The following is a 17995-nucleotide window of genomic DNA, read 5'->3' on the forward strand; positions in this document are numbered from 1 at the left end:
GTTTGAAGTAAAAAATAACAATACAACCGTCTTTTATGACACTACAAAGTAAAAAATAATTTAAATAAATGTTAAAAAATAAACGTACTAAAGTACATAGTTCTGAAGTCGGTAATTTTCGGTGGATCACGACGTAAACAGAGTGTCCAATACGAGCGTTAACTTCAGAATTAATCGTTAATAAAGGAATTTGTGGTTTATTCCCAGTTATAAAATTCCTTTGAAATTAATATTTTTTAAATTAGGAGTTCCCAATTTATTTAATAAAAAAAAATAATACTAAAAGCAGTGATAGCCTAGTGGTTAAGAAACGCGGCCTCTCGATCACAATCGAAGTTCAAATCCCAGGCACGCACCTCTGATTTTCAAATTTATTTATTAGAAATTAATTATCACTTGCCTAAACGGTGAAGGAAATCATGGTGAGGAAACCTGCATGCCTGAAAGATTTATATAAAAAAAAATATCAAAGGTATGTGAAGTCTACCAATACGCAATTGGCCAGCGCGGTGGGTTATGGCTTAATCCTTCTCATTCTGAGCAGTGCTCAGTGCCCAGCAGTGGGACAATAATGGAATGATGAATTAATTTAATCCCCAGTTAAGTTTTTTTTATATCATTTCAATTATTTTAATGTTTTTGTTTTGTAATTATTATTGTAATATAAATTAAATAAATGTAGGAAGTTTCTTCGAAATGTTTATTCTCAGATATTATGAAGATGGTTGAGTCCCTTGTGGTTCGAGATCTGCCTAGCAACAGCAGTTAGAAGGATGTAGAGACATACTTATCAGACGTGTTATAATTTAGTTCTCCGGGGTAGCAGCGAGCAGTACTGCCCTGCGTGGGAGTCGCAGCGGCGGATCCTCGTCGAAAAAGTGGGACCGGATCTGTCTCCGTCGCCCATCGTCGGAGCGCTGGTTCAGCGCAGCGAGGCCTGGAACGGCATGATCACCTTCTGCGACGTGGACATGTCTGCGAAGGAAGATGCCGAACGAGCAAGGGAGCGCGCTGAACCCGCTCGGAGGAGGAGTCGCCGCGGCCGTAGGTAAGGGCCCCCGGCGCGGTGTCCCTATAGTTCCGGGACTAGAATAGGGCTATGGTATCCCCTGCCTGTCGTAAGAGGCGACTAAAAGGGGGCTTCCGGGGTTGCGGGCGCCAAGAGTGGGAGCTCGAACCGCCCGGCCAGCGGCCCCGGGAAGGACGACGGTATGTGTGGTCGCATACCGTCGTACACACCAGATGGTGTGGCGAGCGTCAAGCTCGCCTGGGCGGAGCCCGACGGGGCAACGCGCTAAGAGGACTCCGGTCGTGTTCCTTTGGAGATCCCGGAGCCCTCTACGCAGCGCAGAGGACGGCCACCGGGGGGGTTTTAGTGCGGTAAAAATCCCACATAACCCGGCGTCGCTCCCACGTTGTCGGGTACCTTTTGAAAATCTCCCCCTCGTTAAAAAAAAAAAAGGGTATAGCTAAATCTGTCCCTGTAGTTTCGGGACCAGAATAGGGCTACGATATCCCTTGTCTGTCGTAAGAGGCGACTAAAAGGGGCTTCCGGGGTTGCGGGTGGCAAGAGCTCGAACCGCCTGGTCAGCGACCCCGGGAAGGACGGCGGTATGTGTGGTCGCTCAAGCTCGCCTGGACGGAGCCCGACGGGGCAACGCGCTAAGAGGACTCCGGTTATGTTCCTTTGGAGATCCCGGAGTCCTCTACGCAGCGCCAAGGATGGTCACCGGGGGGCTTTAGTGCGGTAAGAATTCCACATAACTCCGTGTCACTCCCACGGCATAGGGTACCTTTTGAAGATTTCCCCCTAGTAAACAAAAAAAAAAGCCAAATTAACAAACACAAAATAAATAAAAATAGAAGGATTTTCAGGTTATCTATTAACCCATAGTAAAATATTTTATACATATGTATGTATTATTCACTATTCATGTTTTTCATAGCTGCTATGATAACAATAATTATAATAAAAACATATAATTATAGTTAAAAAAAAACAATTGAAAAAAAAATATTTAAATAAAAAATATTATATGGTATCTCTGTATGCGAAATTAGTTACGATTAATTATAAATCGATTATGTTCAGAATTGTTTATACAATGTTGCTAATTGACATATGTATATAATTTACACTATCTAATTTATTTTCATTATTGACGCCTGTTATGTATTTGTTAAAGTAAAAATACAAATAAGACTTTGATTTTTTTTTTAGTGTCTTAAATTTACATATATATTAACTGAAAAATATTTACAATTATAATTAAATTTACAGGAAATTAAAAATAATAAATTAAACTATAAATATAAATTAACTTATTTACAAAATTTACATATATACAAAAATGAAAAACAAAAATATAAAAACAAAAAAACTACCATAAAAAATTGTCGCCATCACTGTCTTTGGGCAAGGTTCGCAAGACGCTGGCAGCATTTCCTCTCTGAATTGCTATACCAATTCTTTGAGTATATAATTAGATAAGTAATAAGGAAAATGCTTTATACCCATTTATCATACCGAAGGTATCATTGACGCCATTGTCTATTAAATCGAAGTAGCAAATTAGCATGGATTTTTTTTTATTTGAGACATAGATTTGTAAAGATTACTCACTCCTAACAAGAAAATGTAACCAGCTTTGACATTGAAATTGTCACTGTCATCTATTTTCGTGTTTGAAAAATATTAAAAAAAATGTAGTTTTTAGATCATTTACGAATAAAACGATATTTCTCCGCACTTTCGATTTCGTGTTTTTGGACCACTAAACTGCGCATGTCGGCCTTGTTCCGCGTAAATTACACCATGGCAGTCATTAAACGGCTGACAGAACTGTCAGTCGTTTAAGCCATTTAGTGGCTTCCTTCAATTACAAGGCGCTGAAATATCTATACTTAACTATGACTTAAGGGCAGCAGACGAGCATGCATTCTACCTGATTGTAAGTGGCTACTGCCGCCCATGGACATTTGTATTCAACCCTAGATAAGATTGGATTCCTACCTGACGTCGGGCACAGATGCGGATGCGGATGCTACCCCTGAGGACTCAGCTGGAACGCCTCGAAAAAGTATGTCTCCCTTACCACACCAAACACATACTCAGACATATGTAATTAACTGTTGACGATCCGTGTGGCTGAGCTGTCACCATTCTGGTTAGACGCATGTAGAGTTCCAGATTCGATCCCTGTACCCTTACCATGAGTTTTTACGTTTTGACAAATATGACTGTTTTGGTATTTGTTTACGTTTTGCCCATACAGATTCCAATCAGCGCCCCTAGCGGATTGTATCAGAACTATAGTGTTAGTAACGTAACATTAAATGTCTAAATTAACAAAATGGCGCTTTATGTTGTCTCTCTTTTTTGCGAACGTGTGAGGCAGACAAAAAGACTTGAACACTTACTTATTGTTACGCTTACTCAGTCTACTAAGCAAACGGACCAGAATAATGGATTGAGTTTTTTTTTATAATATAGGAGTAGCAGGCGAGCATACAGTCCACCTGATGGTAAGTGGCTACTGCCGCCCATGGACATCTGTAATCAACCCCAGATAGGATTAGATATTCCTACCTGAGGTCGGCCACAGATGCTCCGCTACCCCTGAGGACTAAGTTGGAACGCCTCGGAAAAGTCTATCTCCCTTACCACACCCTTCAAACCGGAACACAGCAGCGCCTAACACTGCTGTTATTAGGTAGAAATAGGTGGGGCGGTGGCGCCGCCGGAGTCGAACCACAAAGGGTTCTACCACCTTCGAACGTAAAATTGTAATATGTTTTGAAAACTCAACAGGACAGACAGACAGACATCAGAATGATAAATTTAGGTATCTGTTCTGGGTCTAGTATTTGTGTATTTACCTTACGTGTGTGTTGTATTTCGTTTGTGTGTTTGTTTTTACTGTTTGAATACGGAACCAAAAAAATACAAACGAGGGTTCAATAATACTTCACGCATTATTTTAAAATACAAATTTATTTACAAAACCGTATTGTGTTATGTTATATATAAAATTCTCGTATCACAATGTTAGTTACCGTACTCCTCCGAAACGGCTTTAACTATGTTCACTAAATTTTATATGCATATTCAGTAGGTCGGGGAATCGGCTACTATCTATTTTTCATACCCCTAAGTGATAAGGGTTTATCATCCTTAAGGTTTTTTTATTTATATGGCAACACAACGTTTGCCGGGTCAGCTGGTATTAAAAATAAATATTTCAATAAAGAGACTTGCGCCTTATGTTTTATTGAATAAAGTTTATACGATACTGCGTCAATTTTAACTCGCAGGCACCATCGTCACACCTATTTCGGTATAGCAGCTTTGTGGCGTTGCTATTATACAATGAATAGGGAAGTAATGATTATTATATTATGTTTTATTCACTTTAGGATAAAACCGTACAAAAGAGCGAACTTACAAATATTAATCATCAGCAACCCATCACTGTCCCACTGCTGGGCACAGGTCTTCTCTCAACAGGAGAAATAATGTATAGTCCACCGCGCTAGCCAGCAAACCGATAGACTTTACACACCTTCGACAATTCTTAAGAACTTTCTGGAGTGTAGGTTTTCCTTCACCGTAATAGTAAGTGATAATTATTTATCTAATACGCATCTTTGATAAAACAGCTACGTGGTTTGAACCTCGATCTCCCCGATTGGGAGACAGAGTTTCAACCATTATACTATCTATCACAGCTTATTAAGGACCAATATTGTCACTTAGTACAATTACTAGATACAAATGTAGTTTGGATTCTAGATTTACTTCTTAGGTATATCATGAGCACTAGTGATCCCTAAAACTCATTAAAAATATATTAACTTTATGTATACTACAGTATACATATCAAAAATACACTTATAACACTAAAGAAAGGGTCGTAACTTGATATATTCCCGGAATTCCTAGTTTTATGATGGTGGTGTCTTGTATGGAAACTTTTCCTTGAAGTATACGGCACATCCAAGGAGTTTTCGCTGATGATACGCGAGTAGTAGTGCGCTGAGGCGCGTGGGGTTCGTATCCTCTTTGGGTCTGCGAAGTCTACTTCGTAGAGTCCGAATTTTATCCTGAAACGGAATAGATAATGCGTTTAAACATTCACATAGTATGTAGCGAGTGCTGCTCATACATATTATTGAACAAGTCCATATAAGATTGTAGTCCGCTTTTTGCGTTTTGTAATATAGGAATAGCAGACGAGCACGCAGTCCGCCTGATAGTAAGTGACTACTGCTGCCCATGGACATCTGTAATCAACCCCAGATGAGACTAGATATTCCTACCTGAGGTTGGTCACAGATGCGCCGCTAAACGAGTAAGAAGTTCTTTTTTCTATACTAATATTATAAAGAGGAAAACTTTGTTTATTTGTTTGATTGTAATGAATAGGCTCAAAAACTACTGGACCGATTTTAAAAATTCTTTCACCATTCGAAAGCTACATTATCCACGAGTAACATAGGCTATATTTGATATATGAAATATATTTGATAAATAGATTTTGAGGTGGTACAAAGTTTGCAGGGTCAGCTAGTATATAATATAGGAGTTGCAGACGAGCAAGCAGTCTACCTGATGGTAACTGGCAACTGCCGCCCATGGACATCTCTAATCGACCCCAGATAAGATTGGATTCCTACTTGAGGTCGGCCACAGATGCTCTACTACCCCGAGGACTGAGCTGGAACGCCTCGGAGAAGTATGTCTTCCTTAATACACCCTTTAAACCTGAACACAGCAACACTTAAGACTGCTGTTAGGCAGAAATAGGTGTAGCTGTGGTGCCGCCGGAGTGGAACGATAGTGGTACCACCTTTAAATGAAATATTAATACAGTACATACGTGTACGCATTCAACCACTCGAAGTTGTCCATAAGAGTCCAATACGTATAAGCGGTAATATTTGCACCATCTTCGTGTATGCTCAACAGCACCTGGAAAGAGAAAAGTAATATACTTTATAATAGTCGACGAGGGAGATGGATGGAAGAATATTTGGCAAAGGGAGATCTCTCGCCGGGCTAGGAGATCATACCCGTGGAGCGGCCCTGCTCCGACAGTCTCAGTTCGGAGCTTGTATACCTATATGCCAGATGCTTAGAAAACTTCGATAGCGTGATTCAGAATAATCGTGGCGCCATCTCTTGACGAGTAACGGGAGGTCGCCACAAATATATGTCATGTGTTGAATCGCTTCTGCGCGTTTTAACATTTATTTTATAGTATCAGGCGTTATGTAATCCATGTTGTAAAGTAAGGATGAATACTATTTCAAAGTAGTCCGCAGCTATGGTGGTGTATATTTTATCATGAATGCACATGTGTCAGTGTGGGAGCGTGGCTGCATACTGTGTGGTTTAAAATGTATGGTGCCACACGTGTAAGTAGCAGACTGTTATGAAGAAGTAATTATGTTACTATTCTATTCTATTTCTATTATATTCTATTCTATTATATTCTATTTATGTCTCTAATATAACGTTACGACCATTAAAAAAAGGAATTATGTTATATTTATAGTTATGCATTATGTTATCATTTATTGGCTTTCAAAAAGTGGTTTATGTGGTCCTACTTTGAAAATTTTTTGAATTTCAATCAGTTTACATTACTCTTAAATAATATAGAGAAATACAAATGTAGCTGACTTTAGCCGATAGTATTTTTCTTAATCCCGCTGTGTTATTAACAACCTGACCAGCATCATCAACTTATTACTGACCCACAGTTGGACACAGTCTCCTCTCAGAGTGAGAAGGATCAGACCATAGTCCACCGCGCTGGCCAAGTGCGTATTGGTAGATTTCACATACCTTTGAGATTTATGTTTAATCTCTCAGGTGTGGAAGTATCCGCGCGATGTTTTCTTTCGCCGTTTAAACAAGTGAACGCCGTTTAAACTTTTTGAAAAATCAAGGGTGCGTGCGTGCCTGGGATTTGAACCTCGGACTCCTCGATCAAGGGGCTGAGTTGACCATTGGGCTTTCACTGCTCTTTTAACAACCTGAAACTCTAGTTATATATTAGCAAAATATAAGTTTATCAAAGATACTCACTTGTTCCAAATGATCGTGTATATATTCCATTCTTTGATGGTCGTAGAAGTCAGGTGTACCACATCCATTTTCGGTTATGAAGAAATCCAAATCTCCATACTGTTTCCTTAGCCATGCGATATTTTTTCGCAGCCCTTCAGGGTAACTCTGTAATTTAAGATTGATAAAATAAGAGATAAATTATCTCAATTTAAGGCATTTTTTATAATATAAGAGTAGCAGACGAGCATGCAGTCCACTTGATGGTAAGTGGCTACTGCCGCCCATGGACATCTGTAATCAAACCGAGACAGGATTAGATATTCCTACCTGAGGTCAGCCACAGATGCGCCGCTACCCCTGAGGACTAAGCTGGAACGCCTCGGAAAAGTCTGTCTCCCTTACCACACCCTTCAAACCGGAACACAGCAGCGCCTAACACTGCTGTTATTAGGTAGAAATAGGTGTGGCGGTGGTGCCGCCGGAGTCGAACCACAAAGGGTTTTACCACCTTCAAAGGGCATAGGATATAAATTCAATTTAACTATTTTAGACATCTCTACCGATTTAGTATTCTAGCTGATCAGAATCTTCAAAAAAGTTACGCCTCTGATATCATATGCCCATAGACGACGTTGATTACTTTCAATCAGCTGTCTTATCGCTAGGTTTTTGTATATAAAAAAATACTAGCTAAAACTTTATATTCGGTTTACCACATACTCATAAATTAGTAAAGATACTTCGCCGCTGTTTTGTTAGTTATTTCTTGAAATTCTTGACAAATAAAAATCACTTATAGAGAAAATTTACAAATAAATATGTAATACTGCGTAATTTATATAATAAATAAATAAGTATTTCAAATATTTACGGACGTTTTAGCACGTGGTAAAACTTTTTTTACGCAACTATTTCAATTCTCAAAACTGGTGACATGTTCTAGTTATAAGTGAGTAATCTTTACTAATCTATGTATATTGTATATACTCTTAATTTTTTTATTAAATGCAATTACACTCGTATTTATTCTACGTTCCTTACTAGTCAAGCATATTACAGCAGTGATAGCCTTTTTTTTTGTTGACGAGGGGAAACCCTTCAAAAGGTACCCGACGCCATGGGAGTGACGCCGGGTTATGTGGGACTTTTACCGCACTAAAACCCCTCCGGTGGCCATCCGCGGCGTTTGGTGGAGAACTCCGGGATCTCCAACGGAACACAACTGGAGTCCTCCTAATGCGATGCCCTTCTATCGGACTCTGCCCTGGGGGGAGCAATTTACGCTCCTCTCACATCCCCTGGTGATTACAGCGATATGCGACCACACATACCGCCATCCTTCCCGGGGTCATTGGCCGAGCGGTTCGAACTCTCACTCTTGCCGCCCGCGACCCGGGCGGCAAGAGTGAGAGTTCGAACCTCGCCCCTTACAACAGGCAGGGGATACCGTAGCCCTATTCTCATCCCGGGATTACAGGGACATATACAGTTCTACCTATAATAACATAATTAATGGATTCCTTACCGGTGCCGCAGCATGCCCAACGACTTTCCACTTCGGGTCAATCTCGAGTGTTATGTTAAACTCTGGGTACCCAGTCACGAACCAGACCCCAGGGTCCTCCCCAGGCAACGTACGCCGCGCCAGCCGAGCGGTGTAGTAGTTAATGCCGTAGAAGTCGTAAGCACCTGGAATACAATGGGTTCAGGTTTCAATCTCGCACTATCAAAAGCATAATATAAATTGAAACTTAATAAATAAAAATCTCAGAAAGAAAATCGTTAATCCTGACTTTTCTAATGAGGAGAAAGGAACAAAATTATTAAAATCGTGTATTGTCATCGGTTCTTGATAAGTGTTCAATATTTTAAATTAATTGGACCGTTCAAAGTAGGTAAAAATCGAGTTCAAAGTTTCTGTTACTTACATACATATCTACATACAGGTAAAGCCAATAAAAGCGTGGTAAAAAAAACATATATATTTGATTGTTTATTAACACGTCACATTTATCACTGAATCTTATTTTAACACGGTATTAAAACTCAAGTGGCGGACGACCATACAGGTGTGACATGCAGTGAGTTCCGGGTTCGATTTCAGGCTAGATCTATCAGTAAAAGTCTAAATAATAAATTTAAATTTCTGTCTTCGGCTTGGGCTTTTCGTCTTTTCATGTACATATCTATAGAACATATGACACGTAATTCTTTTGTGAGCTATGACTATGAGTGTGGAAAGCGTTATTTTTTTTTATAATATAGGAGTAGCAGACGAGCATGCAGTCCACCTGATGGTAAGTGGCTACAGCCGCCCATGGACATCTGTAATCAACCCCAGATAGGATTAGATATTCCTACCTGAAGTCGGCTTCAGATGCGCCGCTACCCCTGAGGACTAAGCTGGAACGCCTCGGAAAAGTATGTCTCCCTTACCACACCCTTCAAAACGGAACACAGCAGCGCCTAACACTGCTGTTATTAGGTAGAAATAGGTGTGACGGTGGTGCCGCCGGAGTCGAACCACAAAGGATTCTGCCACCTTCAAATTCATAGAAATTATTCTTTTTTATGTAAAGGACTCTGTCAGTGAGTCACTTATAATCAAGATATGTATACGCATACTACTTCAATAAAATGAAGGTATTGTAGGTAAATGATTTCCGCAAATCCGTAACATTCTCGACAATTATTAATCCATTTCAACTTGATTTCCATATAAATTTTATAGTTCTAGGTTAAATAAAGGCACTAAGCAGTTATTAGGTATGATAATTGAGCATAGTAGATGTAATGATAAGTCTAATTCGTTAAACGTGGTGTTTACGTATAATAAACCTGTATTATCTATTACGCACATTACAAGGTAATGACCTTTTGTGTGTATTTGTTTAATAAAGACTTATTATGGAATTGTAGTTGTAAACACGACGATTATCCACGCGATGGACAGATCAAGTGAAATCAGCTGTAGGTGGCCCTGTACCAAGCGTCGAGGACGGCCACCGGGAGGGTTTTAGTGCGGTAAAAATCCCACATAACCCGGCGTCGCTCCCACGTCGTCGGGTACTTTAAGGTTTCCCCCTCGAAAAAAAAGGTGGCCCTGTACACGAGTGCTCTAGAATGGCCACCAATAGAGTGAAATGGCGAAATGTCGCGAGGCGAGTCACATCAGCCCCCACACAACACATGATGACACCAACGCTCTGACAAAAGCGAAACGACTAAGAAGTTGTAAACAAGTAGTATGATGTAGCATTTTGAAGCTAGTAGAACCCTTTGTGGTTCGACTCCGGCGGCACCGCCACACCTATTGCTGCCTAATAACAGCGGTGTTAAGCGCTGCTGTGTTTTTGTTTGAAGGGAGTGGTAAGGAAGACATACTTTTCCGAACCGTTCCAGCTTAGTCCTCAAGAATAGCGGGGCATCTGTTTCCGACCTCTGGGCTTGATTACAGATGTCCATGGGCGGTAGTAGCCACTCACCATTACGTGGACTGCGTGCATGTAAAAATCATATGAAGGTTGCTCTACCCAAGATTTTTGGATTGAAACCAAGCGATTACGCAAACTCTACCTTAGGCTACCTTATAAAAAGCAGTCACCGTCAAAGAGCTCCTTTTCATATTTCTTGAAGAATACTGTATAATTGATGTAATTCCCTGACCGGATCCGACATCTACACATATATTATAAAGAGGAAAACTTTGTTTGTTTGTTTGGTTGTAATGAATAGACTCTAAAACTACTGGGCCGATTTTAAAAATTCTTTCACCATTCGAAAGCTACATTATCCACGAGTAACATAGGCTATATTTTATATGAAATATATTTGATAAATAGATTTAGAGGTGGTACAAAGTTTTCTGGGTCAGCTAGTCATTAACAAAACAAAAGATTTCCGTGACTTAAAGCCCGTTATAAATTACTAACCTCGAACTAACAATATTTCTTCTTTCGTAAAAGCGGGTAGTTTGGACCGAGCGTATCCTGCCTTCTTGCTGTATCTTGCCATGGCTTTCTCAATCGACGGTGGCCACCCACCTTCCTTGGAGTATATCGCGTGAGAGTATAATCCATTCTGAAAATATTAAAGTTAAATAATTATACATAGTTTAAAAACTAAAAACCACGCTAAAATCGTACAAGGAAACTCGTTAATCCTGATTCCTGACGATCCTAATCAGGAGAATGGGATAAAATTATTGAAATCGTGTATTGTCATCGGTTCTTGATAATTGTTCAAAATCTTAAATTAATCGGACCGTTCAAAGTGGGTAAAAATCGAGTGTAAAGATTCCGTTACATACATACATATATACAACCCAAGCTAATAAAAGCGTGGTAAAAACCTAAAGACTGAAATGAAAGTACTGATTACGAGTACTAGCTCTAGTTATACATAATTAAAACACGTACATCCAGTGTTATTTGAAAAACACGTTATTGTTCTAAAAAAAAACCTGTTTAAGTATTAATTAAATAACGAAATAATGTATCAAATGTCCAAATTAAAAGCGAATCCAACGATACTTCACATGTTCTTATATTATTTCTGCCTCATAACAGCAGTGTTAAGCACTGTTTTGTTCCGGTTTAAATGATGTGGTAAGGGAGACATACTTTTCCGAGGCGTACCACCTTAGTCCTCAGGGATAGCAGCACATCTGTGGCTGACTTCAGGTAGGAATATCCAATCCTATCTGGGGTTGAATACAGATTTCCATGGGCGGCAGTAGCCACTTACTTTCCGGTGGACAGCATGCTCGTCTGCTACTCTCATATTATAAAAAAAAACCGTCATCCTTTTGGACTGCACGGCCCGCCAAAGAATGAGACATACATGCTCGAATAACATTATTCTCCGCAGTATCGTATAAGTTTTTTGTAGTCTATAATACTTACACAACCTTGTCGAGCAAATTCTGCGATCTCTTCATCGTCCGCAGTTTTTGGCGCTATCCACATTACTTGATTGGCTATCGACATTTTACCTAAAACACACGACAGTGCCATGTATGAAAATCTTGAAGACTAAGATAGTTCCTTCATATATAAGTCAGCCGACATCATAGATTAGTAAAGATACTTCGCCGCCTTGAAATTGAATGAAGCCACAAACGGCTTATTAGTAAGTTCTTTTTTTGAATTCTTGACAAATAAAAACATTTTTAGAGAAATAGAAAATTTACGAATAAATAACTAATACTGCGTAATTTACATAATAAATAAATAATTATTTCAAATATTTTAGGGACATTTTAGCACGGACACGTGGCAAAACTTTTTTACGCAATTATTATATTTCAATTCTCAAAACTGGGTACATTTTCTTGTTAGGAGTGAGTAATCTTTACTTATCTATGGCCGACATCTACATTCCACATCCCTTTACCGAAAAGCAAGAACTGCTACACCTTCATGTACGAATTACCGGTCTTACAACCTTTCAGCACAATGACTGTTTATCATTAATATTACATTTGTTTTTGTAGATATTTTGAATTATTGTTACTGAACGCATAGGAGGTCCCAAACTTACAAAGACAGATGACAAAGGCAAAGGAATGCATTCGTAACGAAATGTTGTAGAGGAAGACAGAAGATCTTGTAATAATGTCCATAATCCGAAGACGAGGGATCTATGTACCTCAAAATCGGGTATCATAATTTTGTATTTATTTTAAAGTTTCGTCTGATATTAATAACTTTTATGATGATCTAGACGCATGAAATGTATCCAGGTCAAATTGAGTCATCCAGCAGTTGCAACATACGCAGTATGTGTATACAAATGACTTCATAGCCTCATTTTACTTTAGCTATACATCAGAAATCTTGGGTGAAATCGTAGGATTCTCGATGACGGCAGCAGAAAGATGAATATCATACACGTTCAAGAATCCTACCACCATGTCGGCAATTTTACATCCTAAGCAACTTACCGTGATAAGTAGGTTTGTACAGTTTATCATAAATCCTCCAAGCTTTAGCATGAGCAACAAGCACGTGCTTATTACACAACAGACCAGCCATCTCCGGCTCGAGGATCATGGGAGCAAACCGCGCGAGATTGTAGTTGAGGTCGCACATCATGTTGGGCTCGTTGATCGTGATCCAGGTGGTAACGCGATCCGCGAAGAGGGAGAACACCACTGTTGCGTAGTCAGCGAACCAGTCGGTTATTAAGGGATTGGTCCAACCACCTGTAATACGTTGATACTTAGTTTTATGAAAAATTAAGCAAACAGTCCAATGGAAAGTTATTTGTAAATTATACCAAATATGATTATAGTAACCCAAGGTCAACTGCCATGAAACATTATATAACGAGGGGAATTAAAAAGGTTCCCGTTGTCGTGGGAGCGACACGGGGTCATGTGGGATTTTCACCGCACTAAAACCTCCAGGGTAGCTATTTTCAGCGCTATGAAAACGACTCCGGAATCTCCAACGGAACGCAACTGGAGTCCTCTGAACGTATTGCCACATCAGACTTCGCTCTTGTGAGCACGGCGTTCGACAAATAGTCTCGTGTTTACGACGGTATGCGACCACAAATATCGCCGCTTTCTGGACGATTCAACCACCCAGACTTGCCGCCCGTATCCCCAGAAGCCCCCTTTTAGCCGCTTCTTACGACAGGCAGGGGATACCGTAGCCCTATTCTGATTCCGGTACTTCAGGGACAGAACGAACAAGTCCTGGAGGTATGTGTTTATGTATTGTTAAAAAATCTTCTTCTCACCTAGATCTTGTAGCTTCTGTGGTAGATCCCAGTGGTAGAGCGTCACGATGGGTTCAATGCCTTTGTCTAATAGGGCGTTTATCAAGTTGTTATAGTACTTTTTGCCACTTTCACTAATTTTCGTTGGAAAGGCATTTGGTAGCAGACGAGGCCAGGATATAGAAAATCTGTAATTATGTAAAGAGGAAAGTAAATAGCAGTTTTTCTGCAAATTAATAGTGGTAAGCGCTGCTGTGTTCTGTTTAAAAAAAAAACTATAATTTTAAATTTTATCGTAATTTTAAATTTTATCATAACTTAAAATTTTATCGTGATTTTTAATTTTATCATCATTGAAAGTTTTATCAGGATTTTGATTTATTTTCTAACCTGTAGAACTTGAGCCCCATCTCATGTACCATTTGTACGTCGCGATGCCATTGGTGGTAAGAGTCGCAGGCAACGTCACCAGTCTCACCACCAGCTATTGTCCAAGGTTGAGTGTGGATCAGTCTGTCCCACATGCTCTCGGTTTTATCTGAAAAACATGATATTTTTCGGAAAACGTCGTGAAACAATATACAAGCCTGAACATTTTAATCTATCCATGAACGACTTTCCTAGTCTCGCATAAACTTATAAAGGCTATGATAGCAGTGATAGCCTAGTAGGAATACAGATATGTGTGTATACATATATATATATATATATATATATATATATATATATATATATATATATATGTATATGTATATATATATATATGTATATATATATATATATATATATATATATATATACATATACATATTTGATGTATATACATATGTATATACATATTTGATGTATTATATCATTTTAATGCGTTAACAAGTAGTGGTTTGTGGAATATACATATTTGTATCTGTTAAGGTGTACAACTGTCCCTATCCACGGGAACACTGCCGGCAAACTGTTACAGAGTTTAGCAGATAATATATGTGTGAATGTACCTTATGAGAGAAAATAAATTTAAAAAAAAAGTGGTTAAGAAACTCGGCCTCTTGATCAAAAGGTTCCGAGACTATGACCTAGTCCTTCTCATTCTGAGAGGACAGCAGTGGGACAGTAATGAGTTGATGATGATAAAGGCTGAACTTTATTTCTGCGACCGGTAAATTTTGTCGTTAACCCATTACCGTCCCAGCGCTGGGCATGAATATCTTCTCAAAGTGTGCGGGTTTTAGGCTAGCATTGGCCAAGTCCTCAGCGTTAGCCAAGTGTGCATTGGTAGACTTCATATGGCTTTGAAAACTTTTTTAATCTGCCAGGCGTTCTTCACGATTTTTCTCTCCGTTATCGTATCTATTTTTTTAATTTTATGAAATTAATCTTCCATTATTAAAAATAAATAACGGCCCCATAGACAGTCCATACTTACGAAAATAACCAAGGCTCGACTTGGCGAAGGCACTGCCGTGCCTCCAGAAATACTTCTCATTCTGAGAGGACAGCAGTGGGTCGTTATTAGTGATACTTTATTTTTAATTTTATGAAATTAATCTACCATTATTAAAAATAAATAACGACCTTTTACACAGGTATATATATATACCTACTTACGAAAATAACCAAATAATTTTTAATACTTTTGTTTATTTTTCAAGCCCTTGCTAATTGCATATTGTTAATTAACGGTTACATTTATTGTTATATATAACGTTAGTAGTAAATTTCAATAATTTTAATTAAACTCCAAATGTAGTTAATTAAATTAAGCACTAAATAAGTTGGAAAGTCGTTTAATTAAAGCTTAGTTTACTTGATTTACTTTGTCCGTGTTTAAAAATAAGTTAATTACAGAATATAATTATATCTTAAATATCTAACTTTGTAAAATCAAAGGTACTATGGCTAGGATTTGAAGCTCGGACCCCTGGTTTGAGAGGCCGAGTTTCTAAACCATTACTGCCAAACTGTCAAAAACATTAAAATTTAGTAATAGGGTTCCATTTTTACCTTTGGGTACGGAACCCTAAAAACCTCCAAATTCATAAAGTAACAAAGAAGTCGGAATTTAGTGAATTTGATGGCCGTAAGGTTTTGTATTGTATTGTATATTTGTACTAGCTGATCCGGCAAACGTTGTGTCGCCATATAAATAAAAAAATATTAAGGGTGAACAGCCCTTATCACATAGGGGTATGAAAAATAGATAGTAGCCGATTCTCAGACCTACTGAATATGCATATAAAATTCGGTGAAAATCGGTAAAGCCGTTTCGGAGGAGTACGGTAACTAACATTGTGACACGAGGATTTTATATATAAGATTATTCACTTACCACTGACATTCCAAGCTCCTTCAATTTGATAGGCGGCGGTAGCAGCACCAAACTTGAACCATGGTGGAAAGTTCTTATTCAAGCTGGATGTAGCATTTAGTAGAACGCTGGAAAGAAATATTGCTTTAATAGCATACTACTAGGATATAATTTTTTTTTTTTTTTTTTTTTTTTTTTATAATATGAGAGTAGCAGACGAGCATGCAGTCCACCTGATGGTAAGTGACTACTGCCGCCCATGGACATCTGAAATCAACCCCAGATAGGATTAGATATTCCTACCTGAGGGCGGCCACAGATGCGCCGCTACCCCTGAGGACTAAGCTGGAACGCCTCGGAAAAGTCTATCTCCCTTACCACACCCTTCAAACCGGAACACAGCTGCGCCTAACACTGCTGTTATTAGGTAGAAATAGGTGTGGCGGTGGTGCCGCCGGAGTCGAACCACAAAGGGTTCTACCACCTTCAAAAGCCTGCCTTTCAATACCTGTTTCCGGTGATTATATACGTAGACTATAGATAAACTAGAACCCTTTGTGGTTGAACTCCGGCGGCACCACCGCCACACCTATTTCTGCCTAATAACAGCCTTGTTAGGCGCTGCTGAGTTCTGTTTTGAAGGGTGTGGTAAGGGAGACATCCTTTTCCGAGGCGTTCCAGCTTAGTCGCATAGTCGCAGGGGTAGCGGCGCATCTGTAGCCGACCTCAGGCAGGAATATCTAATCCCATCTCGGGTTGATTACAGATGTCCATGGGCGGCAGTAGCCACTTACCATCAGGTGGACTGCATGCTCGTCTGCTACTCCTATATTATAAAATAATAATAATAACAAAATTTGCCTTAAAGCGTTGATTTTTCCTAAAACTTTGAAAAGGGTTTATTAATAAGGGTTTATAATCAGGAAATCCAATAATAATTTTGCATAGTGCTTGCTTTAAAATTGGCAGATAAATGGAACAAACAGCACCTCTTATATTAAAATCATCAAGCCGATTGCACTGTAGGGCATACCAAAGAATGAAACATGTGCAAAAGGATGATACATACGCTCGGAAAACATTACCCCCCAGAGTTGATTGAAAATTAAGATAACAACTCGATGACAAGGTTAAGATTAATTTAAAGTTTGCGTATCGTTATCATCAAATTTGCATTTTTTTAAAGTTTTTTATTTACTATGTAAATAAAGACAGTCCTTATTTTTATATAAAAAAGTAATTACTTTTTTATAAAAATAAGTAATTAATTAATTACCGTAAATAATTATATCGAAATTTACATAATGGTTTCAATAAAAACATTAATTTTAAATTTAGGTTGCGATGACGTCATATTGTTGTTAAATTAAAAATTATACATTTTAAATAATTATTCTAATTACGAGTATATTTCGAAATAATGTTTTATTGTATGCTAATGATTTTTCTGCTATATATAATTACTAGTTTTTGCCCGCGGCTTCGCCCGCGTTTAAAAGAAAATAATATGCCATACTAACATACATAAAACTGAAAATTCGTACCTTCATTGGAATGAAAGTGGCGCCATCTGGCGAAAATTGGTCCTACCAACTGTGAAACCTTCGTGGGCTCATGGACAACAACTTTGCTAAAGATCATCACTTGATCAAATGCATAGTTTACGATTCAATCCTTACTATTATCGATTAAAATAATCGACTTTTTGATCCTAAAGATCGATTCTCCGATTAATCGATCTTAGATCGACATCCCTAGTTCCCGTGGGATTTCCGGATAAAAACTATCCTGTACTATCATGTACTTTCTCGGGTCTCAGACTATCTTTGTACAAAATTTCATTAAAATCGGTTCAGTGCTTTAGGCGTGAAGAAGAGACATACAGACAGACA

At 38.7% G+C, this 17995-nt stretch overlaps 1 protein-coding gene across 1 annotated transcript; it reads right to left on the reverse strand.

Moving 5' to 3' along the window:
* Positions 1-4817: 4817 nt before the first annotated feature.
* LOC140756712 (myrosinase 1-like) lies at positions 4818-16227 on the reverse strand. Its single transcript, XM_073092265.1, has 10 exons — positions 16125-16227; positions 14192-14339; positions 13823-13989; positions 13020-13280; positions 11980-12068; positions 11008-11155; positions 8601-8764; positions 7094-7240; positions 5880-5971; positions 4818-5103 (listed from the first exon to the last, which is right to left on the reverse strand). Exons 2-10 carry the CDS (start codon positions 14323-14325, stop codon positions 4866-4868), a joined length of 1440 nt encoding a protein of 479 aa, XP_072948366.1. The 5' UTR covers positions 14326-14339; positions 16125-16227; the 3' UTR covers positions 4818-4865.
* Positions 16228-17995: the final 1768 nt, after the last annotated feature.

This window comes from Epargyreus clarus, unplaced genomic scaffold, assembly GCF_041222505.1.
Source record: "Epargyreus clarus isolate Ecla_fem2 unplaced genomic scaffold, WU_Ecla_fem_2.2 ptg000035l, whole genome shotgun sequence".
NCBI lineage: Eukaryota > Metazoa > Arthropoda > Insecta > Lepidoptera > Hesperiidae > Epargyreus > Epargyreus clarus.

Coding starts and splice junctions, on each gene's coding strand:
- LOC140756712 (XM_073092265.1), bottom strand. CDS start 14,325: ATGTGGGACAGACTGATCCACACTCAACCTTGGACAATAGCTGGTGGT. Junction 11,156..11,979: donor AATTTGCTCGACAAGGTTGT/GTAAGTATTATA, acceptor TAATATTTTCAG/AATGGATTATACTCTCACGC. Junction 8,765..11,007: donor AGAAATATTGTTAGTTCGAG/GTTAGTAATTTA, acceptor ATTGTATTCCAG/GTGCTTACGACTTCTACGGC.